General features: G+C 48.5%; 1 protein-coding gene across 5 annotated transcripts in view; it reads left to right on the forward strand.

The window, feature by feature from the left end:
* The first annotated feature begins 686 nt into the window (after positions 1 to 686).
* Positions 687 to 22,694, forward strand: part of Pax5 (paired box 5) — a 186,601-nt gene continuing 164,593 nt past the window's right edge. For 2 of the 5 annotated variants that reach the window (XM_052717643.1, XM_052717645.1), the window contains exons 1-3: positions 687 to 792; positions 13,244 to 13,409; positions 19,080 to 19,277. In XM_052717643.1, the coding sequence (XP_052573603.1) occupies positions 747 to 792; positions 13,244 to 13,409; positions 19,080 to 19,277 (410 nt within the window). In that variant the 5' untranslated portion in view covers positions 687 to 746. Of the gene's footprint in view, positions 793 to 3,441; positions 7,652 to 13,243; positions 13,410 to 19,079; positions 19,278 to 22,694 lie in introns of those variants that run through there. The other 3 variants (XM_052717644.1, XM_052717646.1, XM_052717647.1) reach the window with 3 other exon arrangements.

The raw sequence follows: 22,694 nt of genomic DNA on the forward strand, positions 1-22,694 counted from the left end.
TCTTTAAAATAAAAAATCGGGCCTACTGGCACCCACTAAACAAGGTTTGCGTGTAGGGCGAAAGCGCACAGGGCCGCGACCCCCAGACGCAGGTCTGGAAGCAGGTGCGACCGGGTGGCCCGGGTTCAGCCTCAGTCTGCTCCTTCCCCTAGGCGCGCGACTAACGCGGGGCGCAGTCTGAATCCTTCCTTCCCTCCCCCCCAACCCCCTATAAAAGTCCAAGGCGGCACCGAGGCGGCACTGCTGTTCTCCGGGCCTCTCGCACGCCTTCGGCCCGGTCCGCCCCGTCTGGCACGCTGGGCAGGCCGCAAAGTCAACACCCTTTCCCGGCTCCTGGCCCGCGGTGCGGGGCGGTGCGCTGGGGGCGCGGTGTGTCTGGGGACATCTTGTGATGTTGGCGAGAACAGGACATGATCTCACATGGCGAGAAGCTCTTTAGTTCCTTAATCATTTCACGGTGCCTTCGGACGCTTTTTTTCCACCTAAAACGTTTAGTTTCAGCTCAGTGATCAGCTACCCCAGCTCGGCGGGGGAGCGGAAGGCTTGAATTATTCCGACTTGTGAGCGGCCCGGCACCAAAAAAAAAAAAAAAAAGAAAAGAAAAGAAAAAAGAAAAAGAAAAAGAAAGAAGGAAAAAGAAAGAAAGAAAGAAAAATAAAAGGAAAAAAGAAAGGAAGGGGGGAAAGGGGCACAAAAAAGTGGAAACTTTCCCCCCTGTCCATTTCATCAAGTCCTGAAATATCAAAATGGATTTAGAGAAAAATTACCCGACTCCTCGGACCATCAGGACAGGTAGGACCACCGTGAAACGGGCATCAGCTGTGCTAACTCTGGGGCACATTCTCCGGCGCGCTAGTGCCCACGTAAAGGACAGGGAGTTTCCTCAGGGAAGAAAGGCCTGTCCGTGGACATCCATTTGCAGTGTTTTCACTCGTCTGTCCAGGTGTCTTCAAGGAAAACTGTTTTCTTTGGGGTTTATTTGTTTCTGTTTCTGATGCTTGTGTTGGTGTTAATCTGGAGGCGTGCAAGTTTGGGTGTGGGTGTTTGCCCAGTGAGTGCAGGAGTGCGAATGAGTTTGTGTGCCCCTAATTAAGTGTTTTGTTTGAGTTTGTGTGCCTGTTTGTATCTTCACAAGCTTGTATCATGCCTTGGGTGTATTAGTGTGTGCGTGCGTGTTTTTTTGAAGCCTCCAAAACCAGTGTCTGTGTAAGTATTTCATATATAATTTTGATAAACATCTCACTCACGGTGCATCTACTATTTTGAGGGTCTGTTCACCTCTCATAACCGAAGTGACTTTGGAAGTAAGAAGTGGTGACTCTGATCCCGTTATTTTTGATGTCAACAGCTGTCCAATGTGTACATGCCAATACACACCGAAGTGCTTGTCTCCAGGCACACATGGCTCTGGGGCCTACTAGGGGTACAGTGCACAAACCATGTGCTGCCAGACCTAGGTCTTATTTTATTGAGAGATAGAATCAAAAGGGTGATGTGAATTCATGGCAATTAGGCCCTCACTGTGCACTGTGCACTGTTTCATTCTTGGGCTACTATATTGAATGTAGCATTTATATACAAGGGTCTCTCCTATGGCAGGCCCAACTTTGGTGGGTGAGAACAGTTTGTGGGCTACTGATGACTTTTGACATTCACTCCCCACACTCACCCCAAATCACTTGCCTTTAAGCTTTCACCTAGACTAGCCTGGCATTGTATGTGTCTATGTGTCACACTGTATGCTCAGGACTATGTCCTGTGGGTACTGCTCCAATGGAGGAGAGTTCAAGGGGGTGTATATATGTGCCTAACCTGGTTATTTAGCTGGGGTGACTGTATGTTCATAGGTCTTCTTGGCACAATGCCCCGGTGTCTCCCAGAGGCCCAGGCACTGGGTAGCAGGGTGTGCCTATGTCTGAGTAGATATGGCAGAGCAGTAGGCCTCTATCTACCCTAAGGCATAACCTGGTATGACATCCCCCTTTTCTCATTAGGCCCTTGTGCCAATGTGTACACAAATGCTCTGAACTATGGCAAGAAACCCACTCCTCTCCTTGCTGGGTCATCTGTGAGACCTCCAATTCTACTCCAGCTTTTGATAAAAAGTCAAAGAGTAGGGAGGAGAAAACTTGGACACCAACCTAGGATGACTTTCTGGCACAATTGTGGGTTCAGGAAAACCACAATAGATGAGAGTGGGGACAGGAGCCAGAACATTGTTGTGATGAGTACAGATGCAGAAACCTGGAACGCCATCCCCTTTCCATTCTTAATTCCAAGACAAGCTTCCCTTCTCCAAGTGGTGGGATACCCAAAGGTACCTCTGCCTGGGTTGTTTATTGTTGGAAATGGGTTGGATGCATGTGAGTCTAGAGGGGACTGAGTGGCTGCCTCTCCCGACAAGCTGTCTACCACGAAGAATGTAATTCATGGCGGTCGATGGGCTCTTTGATTAGTTCAATCGCCTGAATAATCATTTAATCAATAAAGCATTTCACTCTTCTGTGCGGTTAGACTGGGTGGGGTTTGTGTAGGGGGAATTCTAGGGGGGTTTGGAGCTTCAAATCCTAAGAGCCACACCCCTTACTGATGGGTTAGGGTGAAGGCCACCTGCTTGGGAAGGGTTAGCAGCTCAGGTGAGAGCAGCCTTCTGCCGGTCTTCCAAGTCCTGAGGCCCAGCCTAGGGAAGAGGAGGGAGAGGACTGAGGGGGCTGTCCAGGTACTCAAACGCTACCTTGGTCTACTTTCTGCCCTCAACTTCTAAGCCTTTCATGGACCACCAAACTGTTCTTTCCTTCCTCCAGAATTATACAGTATTCTTTCTCCAAACCCAGCTTCTTCATCTGTAGTGTCTTTATAGCTCAAGGCCCAATATTAAGCAAGGCCAGCACACAGCAGAGTACCACTTAGGCAGTTTCTCCCTTCCTGGGAAAAGCGGAGATACAGAGGACAGGAACTGAGGATGCACATCAAACAGGACTAGATGTAGAAGTAGGGAGAATAGCACTTCCAGTGAATGGGACAGCATCTCCAAAGGCTCCAGGAGACATTCCAGAGGTTCGTCTCTGTGTTCCAGGCACAAGAAGCTGAGGTCTTGGGAGAAAGGACAGATAAGTCTTAAGTCTTGGGGGAGAGACTTTGTCCTGGTGCTCCAGATCTGCAAGGGCAGGCTGGTTGGGGTACCAAGCCCCAGCACAGGAGATCTGCACTTCTTGAAAGACTTGGTTTAATGCTCTCCTTCCCAGGGATTCCTGCAACATAACCCAAGCCAAGTAGGGCAGATTCTTGATCCACTTTCAGGAACCAGGCAGGCATCTCTATGCCCCGTTTGCTGCTGAAAAGCAACAGACCAGTTGCTTTTCCTCTTTGATACTTTTTCAAATTAAAGGTTAAAAAGAACCCATCAGGTTAGAACGGCAGTGCCCAGGCATCTCCGATCCTTCCCAACTGAGCAACCAGTCTGAATCTTGAAAGACCTTGCTTTATTGAAAGACAGAGCAGGCAAATGGGCTGGAATTGGACTGCAAGAGTGTATCTCAGGCCAGAACTCCAGGGCAGCACCAGCATGCTGAGAGCCTAGCTCTTCTGTAAGCTGGAGGGAATGTTGGGGAGCTGGGGAAGAGGAAGTGGGAATGGGGTGGCGGTGGTGTGTGCCCCATCAAGTAAAGTCTCCCAAGTGCAGAGAGAGATAGATGGATGTCCCCTCTCCAAAGGTGTTCTGGCTTCTGAAACATTCTCAAAATGGCCACTCTTCCAACAGGCAAACCTTTCCACAGCAATTCAATTGAAATAAGTTGTGCATTTTTGTTTGTTTTGGTTTGTGCCACCCACCCCCCCATGGTGGTTTTGTTTCACAGGTCTGCGCCCTCTGTCTATCTCTCTGCTAGTCCTTCCTGGACCCAGGCTGCAGATGAAGGCAAGAGTGAGGCATGGAAGCACAGCTCTGTTAAGGAATAGCTGTGTGATCTCAGAGTGGTCATTTAACCTCTCTGTGCCACTGCTTGGCAGCTTGTAAGGATGGACTGGGTGGTCATATCAGGACTCTTCACTTCTTTGGGGATTTGAAGTTCTCAGAGCTCAGGCACTCCAGGAGTGACAAGAAAAATCACTCAGAAGGAAATTTCCTCTGGCCCAGGATCACTAAGTCTAGGGAGGGGCTACCTTCCTCCATTGATTAGGCTGAGTCCCACAGAGGAGAACATATCCAAAGCTGCACAACACCAACTGTGTGAAAGGGGGAATCCGGGCTGTTCCTCTTGGAATGGCATCTGCAGTTTTACCTTGCCCTAGGGATTCTGTCCAAACAATACAGGACAAGTGGCTCCTTCAGACGTCATCCAGATGAATTATTTGGTTTGACGTCACCTTCCCTTCCAGCCTCCAGTCATCCTTCTATTCCAGACTTGCTCCACTATAACCTCAGACAAATTATATCCTGCCTCCTACCCTCAGGCTCCACATCTGTAAAATGGGGAAAACATTGCCCCAGAACCCTTTTAGTTTTAAGATCCTAGATCTGGGTTTGGAAGCTCAAGGAGCATGATGAGAACCATGAGGTACCCTTGACTGCTTCTCTATAGCAGCCCCAAATCTTGAACTTGCTAGTGGGAATTAAGAGTCCCATAACTGTCTTGAAACCGAATTCTTGTGGAATTATAGGATAAAGCCAATGGAACCCTATGCCATCACAGCCATTTTCTTCTTGTAAACTTCCTGCCCTAAGACAGAGGTGATGTGTGTGGGGGGGAAGAGATCAGGACTGGGAGAGGTTCCAGACAATGGAGAGAGAAAGCTACCACCCCACCACCTTGTATACCACAACCTTCTGAGTCCCCAGAGACTGATCTTTCTTGACCGTTTTCCTGCAGCTGTGCCCTAGTGGGGGTGGGGATGGTGTCAGCCAGGGGAAACTTGCCTACTTGTCCCGGGCAGCTGCGATCAAGACAGCTATAGAGGGTGGACCCAAGGATTGACCTAGTATAGAAATGTTAGAAGTGGGACAAGGGGGAAAAAGTGGAAACTGAGGAAAAATTCAGGCAGAAAGTGAATAGAGAAAATGGACTGAGGGTCCCCTAGAAATCTGCCTGAGTTCTGTCCCCTCTGAACTATCACAGAAGCAGACATCTCAGTGTCCTTGTTCTGATGGATTTATGTTTTATATCAGAGGATCATCACTTATGATTCAAAGGGTTGAGTGTTTAGTTTACTACCACAACTACTGGGGCAGTGGGATGCTCAGTGTGTGGGCAGTGGTCGGGTTGGATCTTAGCACACTAGAGGGGTCACAGAACTATAGCTGCTTGGGTGAAGACACTTCATTTTTTTAAAAAGTCCAGCTGCTGACTGCGGTCTGAGAGCTTTACACTCCCGGGAAACTGAGACAGTCTGGTTAAAGAACTTTGCTGGATCAGGAGAATTCCACTAGAAGTCTGTCCATTTTGTCCTAAAATCTACAGGTACTGTGGTGAGGGAAGGTCAGCTTTTCCTGACAGCTGGGAACTGCAGCGTTTGTAGCCATCTTGGTGCCACGCCACAGGCTCTTTTAAATAGAGGCAACCGCACAGCCGCTGGCTTCAGGTGCTCTCATTAGCTCTGGATGCCAGCGGACGCCTTCCGTTTTAAAGGAGGCCTTGCACCAGATGCGGAAATCCTCTTGTTGACAGAAGCTTTGAGCTAAGAGTATCACCAGCTCCCAAGGGACCTATCAGCTCCTAGGCTGAGAATTGCAAAACGGATCTATGGCTCTGTTGCTTGAGACAATCTGGTCCAAGCTTTAGAGACTCCTCAATTTCTGATAACCTTAAAGTAATATTCCCCCAACTCTGCCTTTGGTTAATGCAGCACTGGGGCCTCTGTGGATAGAATGAGAAGGGAGGATACAGAGGAGACGGCCATCGCTTAGTAGATTCTTGCTAAAATTAGGGACTGTTTCCATTGGAAGGAACCAGCATCAAAGATCCCTTCCCTAAACTCTGCCCATTCTACAGAGGTGCAAAGTGAGTCTGAAGCGACAGGCATACACTCGTAAATGAGCCACCTAGACTGAAAGCCGAATCTCCACGACACTGCACTTCTTCCTCCAACATCTGTGGGTGTTTTTCTTTCTTTTTTCCTTCTGGAGACTTCGCTCCCAGTCCTCACCCTGTCTTGGTTGCCCTCAGTCTCTAAGCGCATCCCAGAATCCCAACGGCCGGCAGAAAGTTTGGCTCTGTGGGACCAAGAGCCGGGCTCTCCAGACACTGCGTGGGCCCTGTTCTCTCTCTCCCCCTTTTCCTTCCGCGATCCACTAGGCCTTCTCCCCACGCGTTTGTCAATGAACGTGGCGCCGCCGCTTGGGCCCCGCCCCCCATTCTCTCCCATTGCCCAGGTACCGGCTAATCAGGCGGAGCCCGTGGGTTGCTTAGCCAATAGGACAGTATTTCGGGCTAGGGCCGGATGTGCCCGTTCTGATTGGCTTGATGAGGCGTGATTGGCAGGTGAGCTCCCGCCCCGCCCCCGCCCGGAGGGAGGCTGAGCCCCGGGCGGCGCTGTCCACACGCAGCGGGTCCTGAAAGCGGCTCCGGGGCGGCGCGGTGGCGCACTGTGCGCGCCGAGCAGGCGGAGGGCTAGCGCCGGCGGCGGCGGCAGCAGCGCGGGCATTAGAGCCGGCAGGGGCTTCATCTCAGCACCGACAGCCCTGGCGGCCCCAGCAGCCCCGGCGGCAGGGACCTGCATCCTCTCCTGCGCCCCTCGCTCACCGCTGGGCAGACGCGGCGGCTGTCCCGGAAGAGGCAAGCCGGGGACAGTCCCACCCGGACCCCCCGAGAGCGGGCAGCGGATCTCCAAGAGTTGGTAGCGTGAGGCACAGCCAGGAGCGAAGGGGCCCGGAGCCTCGAGGCCCGCGGGAAGTTTAAGGGCGGCGGGTCCCGGTCTTCGAGGGCTGCAGTTCCGGGGCGCTCCGGGCTCCCAGCCTCAGCAGCTGTAGCGTCTCAGAATCCACCGCGGTCCCTGCGCGGCGGGAGAAGGAGTTCTCGGCAACTTCGTTGGAGACGTCGGAGAGCCGGCGGGAGAAAGGTGGAGGGGCACGTCCAGCGCCAGAGACACCGAGCAGCGGGAGACAGGAAGGATCTGGCGGAGGCCGAGGGGTGGACAGACCCTCGTAGCAGCAAGACCGAAACAGCCTGGCAGCCCGCGGGCCTCGCTGCCCCCAGAGTGAGACGAAGGGCCGTGTGCTCGCAGCCTCTTGCAAGCTTCTGCTCCGGCGCCGAGCGCCCCTAGTTATCCCGGAGGTGGGCCCCTGCGCTATGCCCTCGACGCTGCGGGCGCCTGGGCCTCAGCTTCTCGGGTGTGGGCCGGGAGCCGCCGCTTGAGCCCGCCGAGGAGCAAAGGCAGCTGGAGTTGGGCGCCCGCTCCCAGACCGACTGGCTGAACACTGTTTCCCGCCTCTCGGCTCAGCTCTCCGTGATCTTCCGCAGGAGGCTTGGAGAGGGACCCCACGGCCGCAGAGGTGTTTTCTGAGCCCAGCTCACACGGTGCCTGGCCTGGTGGCGCGGCTCCCTAGGCTCTGTGAGCAGCCCTTTGGCGCCGAGAGGCAGCGGCGCGGGCCGACCTGCAGTCTGGAGCGCCCCGATGGAAATACACTGTAAGCACGACCCGTTTGCATCCATGCATAGTAAGTAGGCGGCGAGCTCGCTTCTCTCACTCTCCGGCCGGGGTCGGGTTGGGGGTGCCGGACTACGGGGCAGGTACTAAGTTCTGGAGAGCTCGGGACCTCTGTAGCTGCGTAGACAACTTTGCAAAGTGCAGGGCTTTCCAGGCAGCAGACGCGGAGTGCATTTAGCCGCTAAGGCCGAAGCGCCTGGTCGGTAAATCCCGCCTCCAGCAACGAGGTAGTAGTGTAGGCAGCGAGCTGCAGCCTTTCCGGGTCTCCAACAGCTAATTCTCAGAACCCTGGTTCATACTCATAGACGGCTCGAAAATGGGCCAGTTGGAAGGCAGGAAGTTTTAACAGAGGTCGGTGAGAGTCTCAGACAGCGCCCCAAACCCCAACTCTGTTGGTGCCCCTTTCAGCCATGGGACTGACCAAGATTGATGCTTAGAATGAAAAGTGGGACCCCGACCAGTCCCTGTATGTGTGAAGAAAAGACGTGAGAGTTAAGAAAGTACACCTGGTCCAGGGTTCCAAATGCGTCCTGGGTCGAGGAGAGGGGATTTAAAAAAATCAACGAAGTCCGGGTCCCTAAGCTACACTTGAGTTCAGGCATCGGCCAGTACAGAGAGAGACCTTTAAAGACACCATTGGGTCATTCTCTGTAGGGTGCCTGCCTTGAGGTGGCTTCTCTCCTAGAAAGAAAAAGAGAGAGAGAGAGAGAAAGAAAGAAAGAAAGAAAGAAAGAAAGAAAGAAAGAAAGAAAGAAAGCTAATTAGTCACATGCAGGCGCGCCTGCCTTCTGAAAGCCTGTGCGGCGTAGGAGACCGGCAGGGTCATTTCGGGCACCGGCAGGGCCCTGCTGCCTGACCCGCAGGGATTCTGCCAGTTCACCCATTAACACAGCCTCCTGTGAGATGAGCGCTCTTCTCACGGTGAGTTAACGCTGGATTAGATTCGGAGATTTCAAGGAAATTCCAAGTGGAACGAATCGCGTTTCCCTTCTGTTGGCTGTAGAATCGGCCAGGGGAAGGCGCCAGGCTTTGGCAGACTGCACTCGGGTGCCCAGCTCGGGTCTCTGTGGACTGCATATCGCCGAATAACTCCGTGGCTGGCAGTCCGCTCCAAGCTCGCTTAACCTCAACCAGCCGGGATCCCGCTACTCTAGCCGTGGGTCCCCTATTTAACAAAGGCAGCAAGCAGACACCCCGCTAGAGAGAAGGCAAGCTGGGGCAAGAATCTTCGTGTCTTCCACGAAGGGCCCAGTGGCCTGGCGGCAGGGGAAGATTTGTTTAGGCAGCGGAAGCGGGCTGCGAGCAGGTCAGCTTCTCTTTGTGTCAACATCCCAGTCGGAGGTAATCCTCCCAGGCGGCAAAAAGATTCGCACAGTGAAGCGGCTTGCTCTGGTCCCAGCCCCAACGATTCCTCCCCATTTGGGGACTGGGTTTAAGCGGCTTCCAGTCCACCTCGGCTCCAGCGTTTTCCACAGCATTTTCCTGCACAAACTGGCTCTGGAGCCTCTCTGCTCTTACTCAGAGAGAACCTGAAAACAAACGAGTTGGGGGCAACACTCTGAGAGGTGGGCAAGCGTTGGCTCAGCCAACAAGCAACTGGGAGACAAGCTGGGTAGGGCTGGCTCCCGTGCTTCCTTCCTTACTGGCGGAAATCCAAAGGCCCGCACTGCCTCTCTCTGTCCAGAGTTCTGCTGCCCAGAGGTCATGCCCAAGCCCTTGGGGAGACAGCATCAGACTTGGTGGTCTTCCGGTGCGCATCCGTGTGGAGAAGCAGCTCCTTCCAGGTGCTGGTTAACCAACTGCTAATGTCTAAGCCTTGCTGCCGGGCCTTCAATCTGCCCCCTCCTCGGGAAGTGCTCCCTCCTCCCATTCTCAATCTCCCTGGCAGCACAGTGGGGGCTGGGCCAGCCTAGCTTCCAGAGCTAGTGGAAGCCCTTGGCTTCTCCAGAAAGACCCTTCGCTCTCCCGCCCAAAGCTGCTGGCTTGCACAATGTAGTCTGTCTCTGGGTCCCAATTTGCTGGTGATGGGGGCAGAGAAAACAGGCTGGCAAGGTGACTGGGTCTTTCCCTTCATCTTTATTTCCGGCTTGGGTCAGTTTTTCCTTGTGGCCTCTCTTCTTCCCCCACCCCACCCCCAACCAATTCTGCACCGGACAGCTTCAGTTGGCAGGGACAGGCACTGCTGTATCGTGGTCTTTCTGAGTCCAGAGGTACCCCACACCCTACTCTACTTCCACCAAGCACACTGGTACAATGACTCTCTGCTAGATGCTTCCTTCCCCCGAGCATTTTACCAGTTAGTTACAAAGTACTTCTGTGGCCAGTGTCACACCTGAGTGTGACCCAAACCTCAGTTACCTCCATTTTACAGAATATGATACTGAGGCTAGAGAGATAGAAGGACTGACAGAAATCAGCTGTCACTGGTCTTGGGAATAGAGGCATACTGTTAGGCTTTGGAGAATTAATGGAGAGGGGTAAGAGAAGGGTTTATTCCAGAGAGGCCAGTGGACTGTCGGAGTGTATACACACGCAAGGCTCTACCTCTGTGTAGTCCAACTACGTCTGTATTCGCAGCATGACTGTTAGGTGTGTCAGCACCTGGCTGTCCACTCTCTGTGATCCTGTTTGCATGTCTATGTGTGCCCCTTCCTTTTGCTCTGGTGCATTTAGGAAGAATTTCAATGATCCAGGCTCTTGTAGTTCAACCTTCAGCTAGCAGCAGACATCTCCTTAATTATCTGTGTCTAGCCATAGTTTTGGGGTGTGGGCAGTGCCCTTTGTGGGCAATATGTCCCTAACAAGGTCTGAGGAGTGTCTGCAGAAGTCAGTTCCTTCCAGAGTGGAGACACAAAGGTCCTAGGGTCACCCACAATTCCATCAGACTTCCAGCCCTGCTCTTCCAGATGGAGCCATTCTACTTTTGCTGTATCTGTGTTTGTTCTCCAGTTTTTATCTAATTTGTTTGCTTCCGTCTCTGTGCCATTTTCTAAATTCTGCACCCCTTAGGAATGATAGGGAGTTCATGTCTCAGCCCAGTGCCCTTCTGGCAGAGGAGCCCTCACCTAGCTGGAATCCACAGTAGAAGTTGGGACTTGAGTCTTGTAGGAGATGCAAAGCTGGAGCAGGACCTGAGAGGGAGGGAGGGAGACGAAACAGATCCCCACCCACAGACATCTGTCTTCTAGAGGTCCCTTCCATTTGTCAGTCTATTTAGACTTTTCCACGCCTTCCTCCTCCTCTGCCTGCCTAAGACTCTGTGTCCTATCTAGCCCTCCCTTTGCTATCTGTCACATTCCGCCCTTCCTCTCTATGGTATAGAGAGTATAGAGAGTCAACAACGTCGATATCCTTTGCACATAGCTCTCCTTCCCTGTCTCACTTCCCCTCTCCTTCAGACTTTGGACTTCCCTTCTTATCAGTCCCAGATTAGTTCCTTTCCTGAGGCCTGTGATAAGTGCTCTGTTGGGTAGATTCATAAATGAGACAAGAGGACCAAGGGATCTGGGGGCCTGTCCAGAAAGTTAAGAAAAGTAAGAGTCACCTGCGTGAAGTTTGTGTCAGCTGTGGACACTTGCCTTAGATTCTGCAAATTCCTTAGTATCTTAGCCTTGTGGTCAAAGGGAGGTAGTCTGGGGGGATCTGCTGTGATTTAGGGAGACCCGACTCTAGGAGACTCTTGGCATTTTTTTTTCCGATGGTACAAACCTATGAATTCCCTTACAGAATTGCTCTTGGCATCCTCTGAAGGTTGCCACTGTGTTTTGGGCCGGAAGTCTCCATTGTTAGTGGTATAGCAAACAATAATTGCAGGTTGGCTACATTAGATCATATCAAAAGTGTGCTGGGTCTTTTCCCTGCCCTTTCTGGACATTTGTCCTCCCAATCAGCACACACCAATTTTGGATATACTTTGTTTTACTTAAATCCAGCCTGTTCTGGGAAAATTGGTTCAACTCTTTTTTTTTTTTCCCCCCTTGGATGATCTCTGTCCTAGAACAAAGCTCTTGATCAGGGTTACTGTAATCTTTCTGTTTTAGGGAAACTATGCAATTATGTCCCTAGCTGTAAAACTCTGTTCAGGAAAATTTTCTCTCTGTTTTTTTCTGCTCCTGTGTGCAATGTTTCAGAACAATCAAAATTCCTTAGAGGCACATTTTGAAAATCAGAGGAAATTTCAGCATAGTTTGGGACTAAGTAATGTAATTACCTAAAAAATTACGGTTTTCTTGGACATAACCTGAACCTGGAGATTTTGGGAAGTAATTTGTGAATTTGTTAGATACTTTTAAGGATAAAAGCTGTTTTTAGGAGTGTTTTATCCCTCAATTTCAGATGTTGTCCATGGGCCTGGTTGTAGATAAGTCTTGGACTAGGATGGGGTGGTGGTGGCCGAGCTGTGGTGGCTATGTTTCTGTTTTAAAGTTGGGGGGTGTGACCTTGGAGGTGCCTTGACTTCCCTTCTGGAGCCCAGTCTGTCCTAGGATAGGAGGTTTCCCCTCCTGGGCCTCTGAGCTGTCAGCCCCGTCATTACATTCTCTTACTTGACTTTAGCTCCAATCCTCAGCAAGGCCAGTTAGCGACTGCTTGGCAGCTATAGGGCCAATGGTGTTGCTACATTGTATCAGTCTGTTTACTGGCCTGGCTCTTTAGTTTACTCAGGTCCTATTTCCCTTCAGCTGGGCGGTGATTACCATTACCGACTATCAGAGCGGAAGGGGCACTTTCTCTGACTCCTTTTACTTAAAATACATGTCATGGCACTCGTAAAAATCTGGGACTCGGGAGTTTTCTTATTTCCTCCTAACCAACTTAAACCTGTTTGCGGATTGTAAAACATGCCCAAAATTTCAGGGACACACCTAACAAATCCTGATTCAGTGGAGTGTGCTGTGTGCAGAAGACCCTGTGACCCATTTCTTTTGTGTGCTCTGAGAGGGTACAATGGTCAAGCCTGCACATCAACCTCATCGTCTTAAAGGAAGGCTTTAATTTTTTTTTTCTATTTTTAAATTACGGCAGCGGTTAGGTTTTGTCTCAGTGATCTGAAAATGCTGGTCATTAAAAAGAAAGTCTTTAATTCTTTGAATTAGATTGCTGATTTAAAAAACACTTTCCCCCTTGAGATGTAGATATTAGAAGAACCCGTTTCACTTTTGAAGACATTTGTTAAAAGAAAACGAATTCCACTAATTTTCTCCCTCCTTAAATTTGATTATTTTATGACATAATTTTCTCCCCAGGATCTTCCTCAAACTCAGCATTGTGTAGTAAATTGTGCTCCTTTCATATAGATTTCTTTTACACATTCCCTTACCGATTCCCCCAAATGAAGAGGAAAAGGCTAGCAACTAAAAGAAAAACAGTGTGGGGAGCTATCAGTGGCTCAGTGGATGGCCTGCAGATGGACAAAAGCTAAGACTGGTGTTAGAAAGCAACCCAGGGTCCTCATGTCATCTGCATGATTGGACTCCAGGTGCAAGACATCTAGCCTGCCAGCCATTTGTAACCAGAGGGGCTCTGGGTGCTCACAAGGGCACTTGTACTATGTAACTGGTTCTAACCACCCTTCCCCTTGCCTTTTGTTTCTGATCTGTTTCAGGACATGGAGGAGTGAATCAGCTTGGGGGGGTTTTTGTGAATGGACGGCCACTCCCAGATGTAGTCCGCCAAAGGATAGTGGAACTTGCCCATCAAGGTGTCAGGCCCTGCGACATCTCCAGGCAGCTTCGGGTCAGCCATGGTTGTGTCAGCAAAATTCTTGGCAGGTAAAGGCATGGGCTCCAGGCTTCCCTCAATGTTTTAAAGGAAGATCTAAAAGACAGCCCACAGCTGTCCAAGGTGCCAGTGTCACAGGGAAACCTACGGCAGCCTTTTGCTCCACACACTCCGCACTTGAGAGATTGCCAAGTGTTTTGAGACTGTCCTATTCAAAGTGGCTGTGGACCCCCGTTTCCAGTGACACGTGGAGCAGGGCGACTTTGTCAGGAGGAACAGTGTGTTTCTCGAAAGTCTGGTGAATTATTTTAAAGAACTCGAAAGTCAAAGGCTCTTGGGAATTGTCCCCAAACCTCTTAGGTGAGCTTGGGGTCAAGAGAATGGCTGGTGGTGGTGGTGGGGGACCCAGAGATTATTATATTTCTTCTTATTTTTCTTTTTCTCTTTTGGTGCAGGGCTGTGTACGTGTTAAGTGATTGTCCACCACTGAGCTATGTTACCAGCCCTCAGTGTTTTCTTTGAGGTGTTTTCAAATAGCACTTGGTATTTAAAAGGCAGTCGTCATCTTCGGTGGTACCATCAGCCTGCCCATGCTGGCTGTAGTGTTTCCTTCTGGGTGTTTTGTTTCTTTTGTAGTGACAGGCATCGTAAGCACACGTTAAATTAGAGGGAGGAAAACAAAGCAGCGGCGAACACTAACTCTCAAACCTGACGTTTCAAAGTTGCCACTTGACCCAGCAATTTGCTGCAAGCAAAATACCCACAATGACAGTCCTCGCCAAGGGCTGTGCAGACTGGTAGCCTCACGTTTATTTTTTTCACCAGCCTCAGCACGATCCAGGGAAGGTTTTAAGATGAGGAAATAAGCCTTTCTAGAGCTAACTGACTGGCATAGGCAGGTCTGGCCAAGTCATCACTTGGCCTGGACTGGGTCCTAAATGACTCTGGGACCCTGTCTCTCTCCATAACCCCAAAACATATTGATATATATTTTTTAATGTCCTGGGCATGTGACATTGTTCTAGGTCTTCCCTGGCAGACAGGAACATTCTCAGGCTTAGCTCTTCAGGGCTTTCTTACTATTTCTTTTCCTGAGGTCAGCGGTCCTCGTCTTTGTCCTGTAGATTGCCTTATGGTTTAACAACTGATACCTGACTGACAGTCGTGAACATTTTGAAGTATTTTTGAAGTTTTCTCAGTGACATCGTGACTTTCTGCTCTCCTTGTTCCATCTGCTGGAATTTAAAAATTCTCCCAACAGTGTGTAATAACCATGTAGGGGATCTTGATTAAGACCAAAGGAAGGCATCTCAGGGATGGGAATCTGGCAGTTCCATTAGGGCCACCTATGCCTGTGTTTACTCTTCATCTTCCTGCCTAGCGTGGGTCACATCAGCTGTGGAGGACGAGGGCTCAATCCACTTCTGTTTAACACTCAGCCAGCAAATGGGTTCCAGCCGGAGTTCAGAAGGAGCACAGGAAATCAGCCTGGTGGCCATGTTAGACGGTGGGTCAGGAAAACTGAGAGTGAGGACAACAAAAGGAAGTGGCCTTCGGGGAGAGACAGGACGAAGAGAGAAGACAAAGGGGGAGCAGAATGGTTGTTTTTCAAAGACAGAATAGAAAGTGTACAAGAAAAGAGGGTGAGAGGAAGCCGCTTCAGAGGAGCCGGTCTCACTTTGGGGGCTGAATGGTCGTCACCGTCTTCCTGTGATGCTTCTTTGTAAGCGGGGGAGAGGGAAGGGGAGGCCCTTCCTTTGTTTTTACTGAGACATCTTCGCTGAGCTGACGTTTTGTTCGCTGTTTGAAAATTTCAAGATGCTGAGAGCCTTTCTCAGACATCCAAATGACTGACTCTCGTGTTCTAGAGCCCCAGAGCCCTTTACCTCTCCCATGAAGATTGAGGTGGACAGGGATCCTTCTAAAGTCAGGCCAGCAGACTCCCGTGGACCAGAATAGATTTGTCACTGGGCAGAGTGGCACTCGGAAGTTATGCGCCGCTCCGGTGCCTGGCCGTTTAAGTTGTCAACAATAAATTGGAATTTCATAGCTCATTATTTTCATAACTAAGAACCACAGTGGACAAAATGTCACTCTAATTAGAACTGCTTTTTAAGAAACAAGTTCAGCCCTAAAACGGTGTGACTGGGAATTTCTGAACTCAGCCTATTTGACCCACAGACTGCCCCCCACCCCCTAGAAGAATTTGATGGGTGCTCACTGGGTGACAGCTTGTAGAGTGCTTGGTGTGTGGTGGCTACAGTTTTCAAAGGCTGTGTAGCAAGGCAGGCAAAGTCCTTGGGAACAGGCAAGGATCCCTGTCCCTCCAAGAAGCTATGTGGGCTGACAGCAGTGTGGACATCCGGTCTAGAATTCAAGGCTGTAGAGGAACTGAGCATCACAGGAAGGCCAAGTCAGATCACAGAGCAGGGCTGGCGTCTCCTCTCATTGGGAATGCCAGGTCATTTGAAATTTTGGTGGCATATCACAAGATAAAAATAAAACGGTGGGGATTTTAATCCCCAACTGCGCACTCTACTTTATGCAAATTCTCTTTAATTTTTTTGTAAAATCTTTTCACGGTCATTCTGTATTCCTGTTGTTATAACATCTCTGCAAAGGAAGCATGGCAAATATCCTCCCCTATTACAGAAATGGGGTAACTGAGGGCGAGGAAGGCTGTGTGGTCAAGATCACACAGCCACTTGGTGTCAGAGCCGCGGCAGGCATGGCACCTCTTGACTCCCAGCCTAACGCTCTTTGCTTTCTTTGCACTGAGGGGCACCGGGCTGGTGGCTGCCGTTCATCTTTTGTCTGTGAGCCAAAGGGCTGCACGGCTGTTTTGCTGAGATGAAAGGGTGGTTATTAAGTCTGAATCCTCACTTGACACAGTCTTGAGTTGGGGTTTCGGGAGTGTCTGTGTTGCCTTCTAAGAGCCTGGCCCACGAGTCAGTCAAATGCAAGACAGAGACCTGGAATGTCCAGACTTCGGAATCCCACAGTTGGCACTGCTCAAGTAGGGTGGGCAGGGAGCCCTGGGCTGCCACATACCAGCCATGTAAGCAGGGGGCTTTATTCTGCTGCCTGGTGACTGTCTGTGTGGTCACTGTCATTCCGTTAGAGTCATGTATTTTAAGAACACATTGCGATCTGCATATCTGTAAGCCCTATCTCGAGACTATCCTTGCCCTAAGAGGACCCAGCAGCTGTTGGTTCATGGAATGAGTGACAGATGCTTGAGAAAAGGCCTTGCAAACAGTAAAGCTCTCTACAATTGTAAGAACTGCAACTACTAACACTTAAAATGTTATAATCAAAGCAGAAACTTGTAGTGATGAGAAAAGCACTGGATTCAAAGTCTTCTTTGAAATCTGGGCTGTTCCTGTAACCAGAGGAGTTGGGCAAGTGCCTTAGTCCTCCAATCATTTATTTTCTCTTCTATAAAATCCTGCTGACATCAAAAGATGTATAAGGATCGTGGTAATTTGAAGAACTTGGTAAACTCTAGAGTGCTGTGCCCAAATAAAGAGTTGTTATGTGATAGTAAATAATCGACTTTCTCGGGGCTGGAGAGATGGATCAATGGTTAGGGACACTGGCTGCTCTTCCCGAGGACTGGGTTTCAATAACCAGCACCCACATGGCAGCTCACACCTGTCTGTAACCCCAGTTCCAGAGGATCCAACACCCTCACACAGACTTATATTCAGACAAAATACCAATGCTCGTAAATAAAAATAAATAAGTTTAAAAAATAATTGGCTTTCTCTTGAGAAGTTGACGGGACTGTAGAGTCTTCAGGAGTTGCTGTGTGCTAGAATTTAGGTGCCTTTCTACTTTCTATCAAAAAATAAATTTTCATGGGTATCCATCGAACCCTTTTGTGATTAAAAACTTTTTTTTAGAAAATTGCTTCCAGTGATTTTATAAAAAGAGAAGATAGGTTGGATTTTGTTTATGGTTAAAATTGGTAAATGTGTCACTCTTCTCAATGAAAAACAGAACTATTTCTTCACTTCCAGAATATTTACTTACTTGGCCCTAAACAGACTCATCCAAGCTAGAGTTTTAGCAACCCTACAAAGGTTCCATCATTGCTTCTGGGTCATAGCTCCATCCATCCAGTAGAATCACCTCATTTCCTTCCTCCTCTTTTCCTCTCCCTATTCCTCCTCCTCCTCCTCCTCCTCCTCCTCCTCCTCCTTCTTCTTCTTCTTCTTCTTCTCTCTCTCTCTCTCTCTCTCTCTCTCTCTCTCTCTCTCTCTCTCTCTCTCTCTGCATGTATCTAGCCAAGTCTCCTTGAAATTCCTTATGCTCCTGCCTCCGCTTCCCAAGTTCTAGGAATACAAATGTGTGCCGACATTCCCAGTACATTCCCTTACTTCTTATAAATATTCTAGGTTTAAAACTTATCATTTCTAAAATGTCTTTTGATTTAAAATTTTTTCAACCTCAAGATAATCTTCTTTGGAAGAGGGGATCAGAAATTCTCTGTAAACACTGAGAAAGACATCCAGTGACGGCTAGGATTCAGAGAAAGAACCAAGTCCCTTTCTCCTCCCCTGAAACAATCCTTCATGTCACTCTCCTCCCTGGTCTTGGTTTTGCTGTGAAACTCTGACATCCTATTTGCGTTAACGAGGAAAAGCTGATAGCATGGAAATGTCCTTAGAAACAGCATTTACCTCAGGGGAGGCCTCTGGAAGAACTGTCGAGAATCGTGGTTGGTTTTTCTGATTACTCAGGATTTGATCTCTAATACGTATTTCCCATTAACGCTGGAATCCAACACTCCCTTTAATTTTATATCAGGGTTATTGTTTTTCTCTGTTGGAGAAAAAGCTGTAGTATAGGGACAGCTTCAGAGAATGCTGCAGATTGTACTGGGGATGGGAAAGCCAGTGAAAGGTCTATACCGACTTTCCAGGGAAATTTTAGTTCAAGAGGCTTGGTCCTGGCTAGGTACCTCAATCCTTTGTGACCCCGAGGAAAACATTTAATCTCTATAAAGCTGTGTTTAATATCACAGAAGGCCACTTCACCTAACTGTCCAGTCACTTACTCATTCACCTAAGACAGTTTATGTACTTTAGAGCAGTTAGAGAACCAAGAGGAAAATCCAACTCGCAACGTTTTTATAATCTGTAACATGGTGAATGAATGTGAAGGCATTTTGCTAATATGTAGCTTGCTGCTAGCATTGTCCAATATAATATATGTATTTTATAATTATATTATAAAGTATAATACGAGCCATGTGAGCAATTTGAAATTTTCTCATTTCAAAAAAGTGAAAAGAAAGTAGTATAATTTATTTTAACTATGAATTTTATTTAACCCAATGGATACAGATTGTCGTTTCAACATATAACCGACATAAAAATTATTAGTGGGCTGGCCAGATAGCTCTGGATAAAGGCGCTTGCTGCCAAGCCTGATGGCTGGGGTTCAATCCCTGGGCTTCCATGATGGAAGGAGAGAACTGACTCCTGAAAATTGTTTTCTGAGCTTGGCACGCACATGCATACATGGAGACACGCATGTACACAAAATATGATATTTTAAGAAATAAAATTTAAAAAATTATCGAGCTATTTAATAGCTTTTTGTACTACGTTTAAAAATCTGATTCACTGTTTACATTTTCAGCACATCTTGACTTGCACTTTCCACTTTGCGGGTTTCTGTGGCTAACTATGGCCCTTTCTTCTCCGGTCTAGGTATTATGAGACAGGAAGCATCAAGCCGGGGGTGATTGGAGGATCCAAACCAAAGGTTGCCACTCCCAAAGTGGTGGAAAAAATCGCTGAGTATAAACGCCAAAATCCGACCATGTTTGCCTGGGAGATCAGGGACCGGCTGTTGGCAGAGCGAGTGTGTGATAACGACACGGTACCCAGCGTCAGCTCGATCAACAGGTGAGGCCTGGGATGTGGTCGGGCCGCTGGAGTGGGGCCGCCGGACTGAGGGTCCGCGCTTGCCTTCTCTGAAGGTTCACTCCTTGGGGATAGGAGCAAAGCATAACTCCAGTGATGCTTGCTGGACTCTGTCACCTTTCTCTTCTCTAAAAGGGACAGGAGTTCTCAGTCCGGGGGGAGGACACCATGCCAATAACCAGGCCACTTGAATTCTCGGAGCCAGGGAGTGATTGGCATCACCCGGTTCACTATCTACCTATGTGGGGCACTTTGTATAAACTGTCCTGATTAGGCCTTCACAAACACCCCTTCCCCTGCCAGGGGCTCCAGGTCTGAGTGCTAGCTCATCCCAGAGGTTCCCAGGCAGACAGTCCAGCCTCCAGTTTGGACAGAGGTTGAACCACTAGGTGTGGGAAACAAAGTTCCCTTTGGGCTGGGGACATGGAACTTTTTGTTCTAGCCCTGCTGCCAACCTGAAGTGAGAACTCTACAGACACTTGTTTGTTTTCTGAGAGTTCAGGGATTTTCTAATGATTCTAATGGGGATCTTTAGGGGTATCAGGTGCTTCAGAGCCAAAGAGATGCCTGCTCCCACACACCCTCAGATGTCACCCATGGATAGATAAAACCGGAAATAGACCATGACACCAGGTGTAACCTTTTCCTGGAGTTCACATGCTATTCTTTCTTTTCTCTCCCTTAGGCTGATCCAAAGCATATTGACTGATACTGTCAGAGCTTTAAAAATAAATTTCTGACCTGGAATAGGTGTGGAAATACATATGTGTAATTCCATCACTCTGGAGGCGGGGAGGGCAGTGATTTTGAGGCCAGTCTGAGATATATAGCAAGACCCCAACTCAAAAATTAAATACTACATAAAATGAAAATTACATTCTAGAAGAAAATTTTCTTTTCTTTCCTCTTTCTTTCTTTCTTTCCTTCTTTCCTTCTTTCTTTCTTTCTTTCTTTCTTTCTTTCTTTCTTTCTTTCTTTCTTTCTTTCTTTCCTCCTTTCTTTCTTTCTTTCTTTCTTTCTTTCTTTCTTTCTTTCTTTCCTTCCTTCCTTCCTTCCTTCCTTCCTTCCTTCCTTCCTTTCTTTCTCCTCTCTCTCTCTTTTTTAATGAGACAGAGTCTCACTATGTATCTATAGCTGGCCTGGAACTTGCTATGTGTTTGAAAAGATCCTCCTGTCTCAGGTTCCTGGATGCTGGGGTTACAAATGTACCACCGCCTGAAGAAGGTGATTTTCTATTATAGATAGTGCAGTCTCTGATCCATTTAAGGCTACAAGCAGGAGCTTCGGGTATAGCTCAGCTGGTGGAGCACTTGCCTTGCGTACAGGAAGCCCTGGGTTACATCCCTAGCATGACCTAACCCTGGTGTAGTGGTATATGTCTGTCATCCCAGTATCTGGAGTTACAGTAGAGTTAAAGATCATCCTTTAGGCAACATGGAGGTTTCTAAGTGAGAGACTTGAGATTCTGCCTCCAAAACCCAAAGAAATAAATAATTAAACAAACAAACCCACAGTCGTGGATGAAATGATGAGGTGAATATAAACAATTGTTTCTCTAAAACCCACATAAGAAAAAGAAGCCAGAAGTCTTGGAATTGAACCATTCCAATTTCTTCAGAGTCACAGCCTACTGTGGCTAGTGCTGAGACTGAGCACAGAGAATGACTCACTCTCAAAAGAAAGAGGTGGTCAGACTGGAGTGTCCCTGAAGTCTCCTCTGGTCCTGATGGCAGCACGGTGGCCCAGTGCTCAGCATCCCCATGTGATGGATGTGTTGACTTTCTAAGTCCCACTAATTTATCAACCCGTGGCCCATTTGCTTCTCTTTTGCCCTGCCATCTTGTGAGATGCTGAAGAAGAGGGAAAGTGGGTGCAATCTTTTCAGATTTGTCCTAGAGGGTAGAGCTGAGGAGAGGGTGACGATGCCAGCAGGCCAGGGGTGAGGGGTGTGGTATCTACTTTTTCCCTGAGTTATGAAAGGTTACAGTTGTGAGTTCTCCACACTGGGCTCATTGCAGGATTTTCAGTACACAAAACAAACATGATTTTTTTCTGGGTATCCAGGTTATTGTTTTTCTTTTTAAAAGTAAATTGCATTGCAGAATGATGGAAATTCTGCTAGGAGAGAAGAGAGTTGGCAAATCAGAGATCCAAACCACTTTTCCAGTGAAATTTTAGTGGAAGATGTGAATTTTGCTAATATATATCATTCTATTACTATTAGATACAACTTGAAATTTTCTAGTAGATATTAAGAAAAGTAAAAAGAAATATGTATAATTAATTGTGGTTATATTTATTTAACTCAACATAAAAAAGTATTTCAATGCAAAATCAGTATGAAAATTATTAATGATCTATTTAGCATCCTCTTTGTTTGATACTAAGCTTTAAAAATGTGATTTACAGCACAACTGGACTCATACTGGGCACATGGCAGTGTCCCCATGGTTAAGCACCATACTGCTTAGGTCCCTATGAGGCAGGAGGAACAGAGGCAGTATTGGAGAAGTTGGTCCGCTCTGTAGGGTGACCTTGCACAAACACCTCGTCAGGATTTGGGAGGCCCACACATTTCCCAATGTAGGGTACACACACGGTGACATGGTCCACAGCATAACCTCGGGTGCCCCACGGCAGTCACAGACTGTATTGCCTATGTGGATGGGACAGGCAGATGGCTAATGAAGGAAGCGGGTCAGGTGGGAATCCAGAGACTCCAGGGGCTGAGGCAGGTGAGACAGCACGGCCCTGTGGGTGGCAGCCACTCCTGAGTCTCAGCTGAGTGCTGCTGGGAGTGTGAGCCGGAGCCTTTTTCTCCTCAAGAGAATCTAGAAACCAGGATCTCTGTGTGGGTGTGGATGCAGATGCACACGCATGAGAAACATCTAGACTTTCAAATGGTGGCAATTCATCTAGAGTATAACACAGGCAGGGCTCCAGTTTTAATCTTCTGAAATGCAATGAATCATGTTCACACGATTTAGAAAGATCTAAGTGCCGTACCACACCAGTGCGTTTGTGAACACTGGGAGCTTTCTCCTACCTACTTGCAGTAGGGAGGTCTAGCTGCCTTATGTGCTTCATCTAAGGGACAGCAAGATGGCTCAGTAGGTGAAGGCATTTGCTGCCAAGCCTGAGGAGCCAAGTTCCATCCCTGAGGACCCACGTGGTGGGAGGAGAGAACTGACCCCTGAGAGTTGTTCTGTGATCTCCATATGCACTGTCACCTACTCAAAATAAATAAACAAGGGTCATTTAAAACTACATTTAAGTCCAGAGTAAGTTATTTCAAAGTAACATGTGAAGCAAAGATGGAAGTGGTTATGGCCGTGGCACGGGCCGTGGAGGGTGGACTGGAATCGGTGGCCCAGGAACGACTGTGGCATGGGCCGTGGA

The sequence above is a fragment of the Peromyscus californicus genome, unplaced genomic scaffold (assembly GCF_007827085.1).
Source record: "Peromyscus californicus insignis strain IS unplaced genomic scaffold, ASM782708v3 Scaffold_5__1_contigs__length_169319896, whole genome shotgun sequence".
NCBI classification, from domain to species: Eukaryota; Metazoa; Chordata; class Mammalia; order Rodentia; family Cricetidae; genus Peromyscus; species Peromyscus californicus.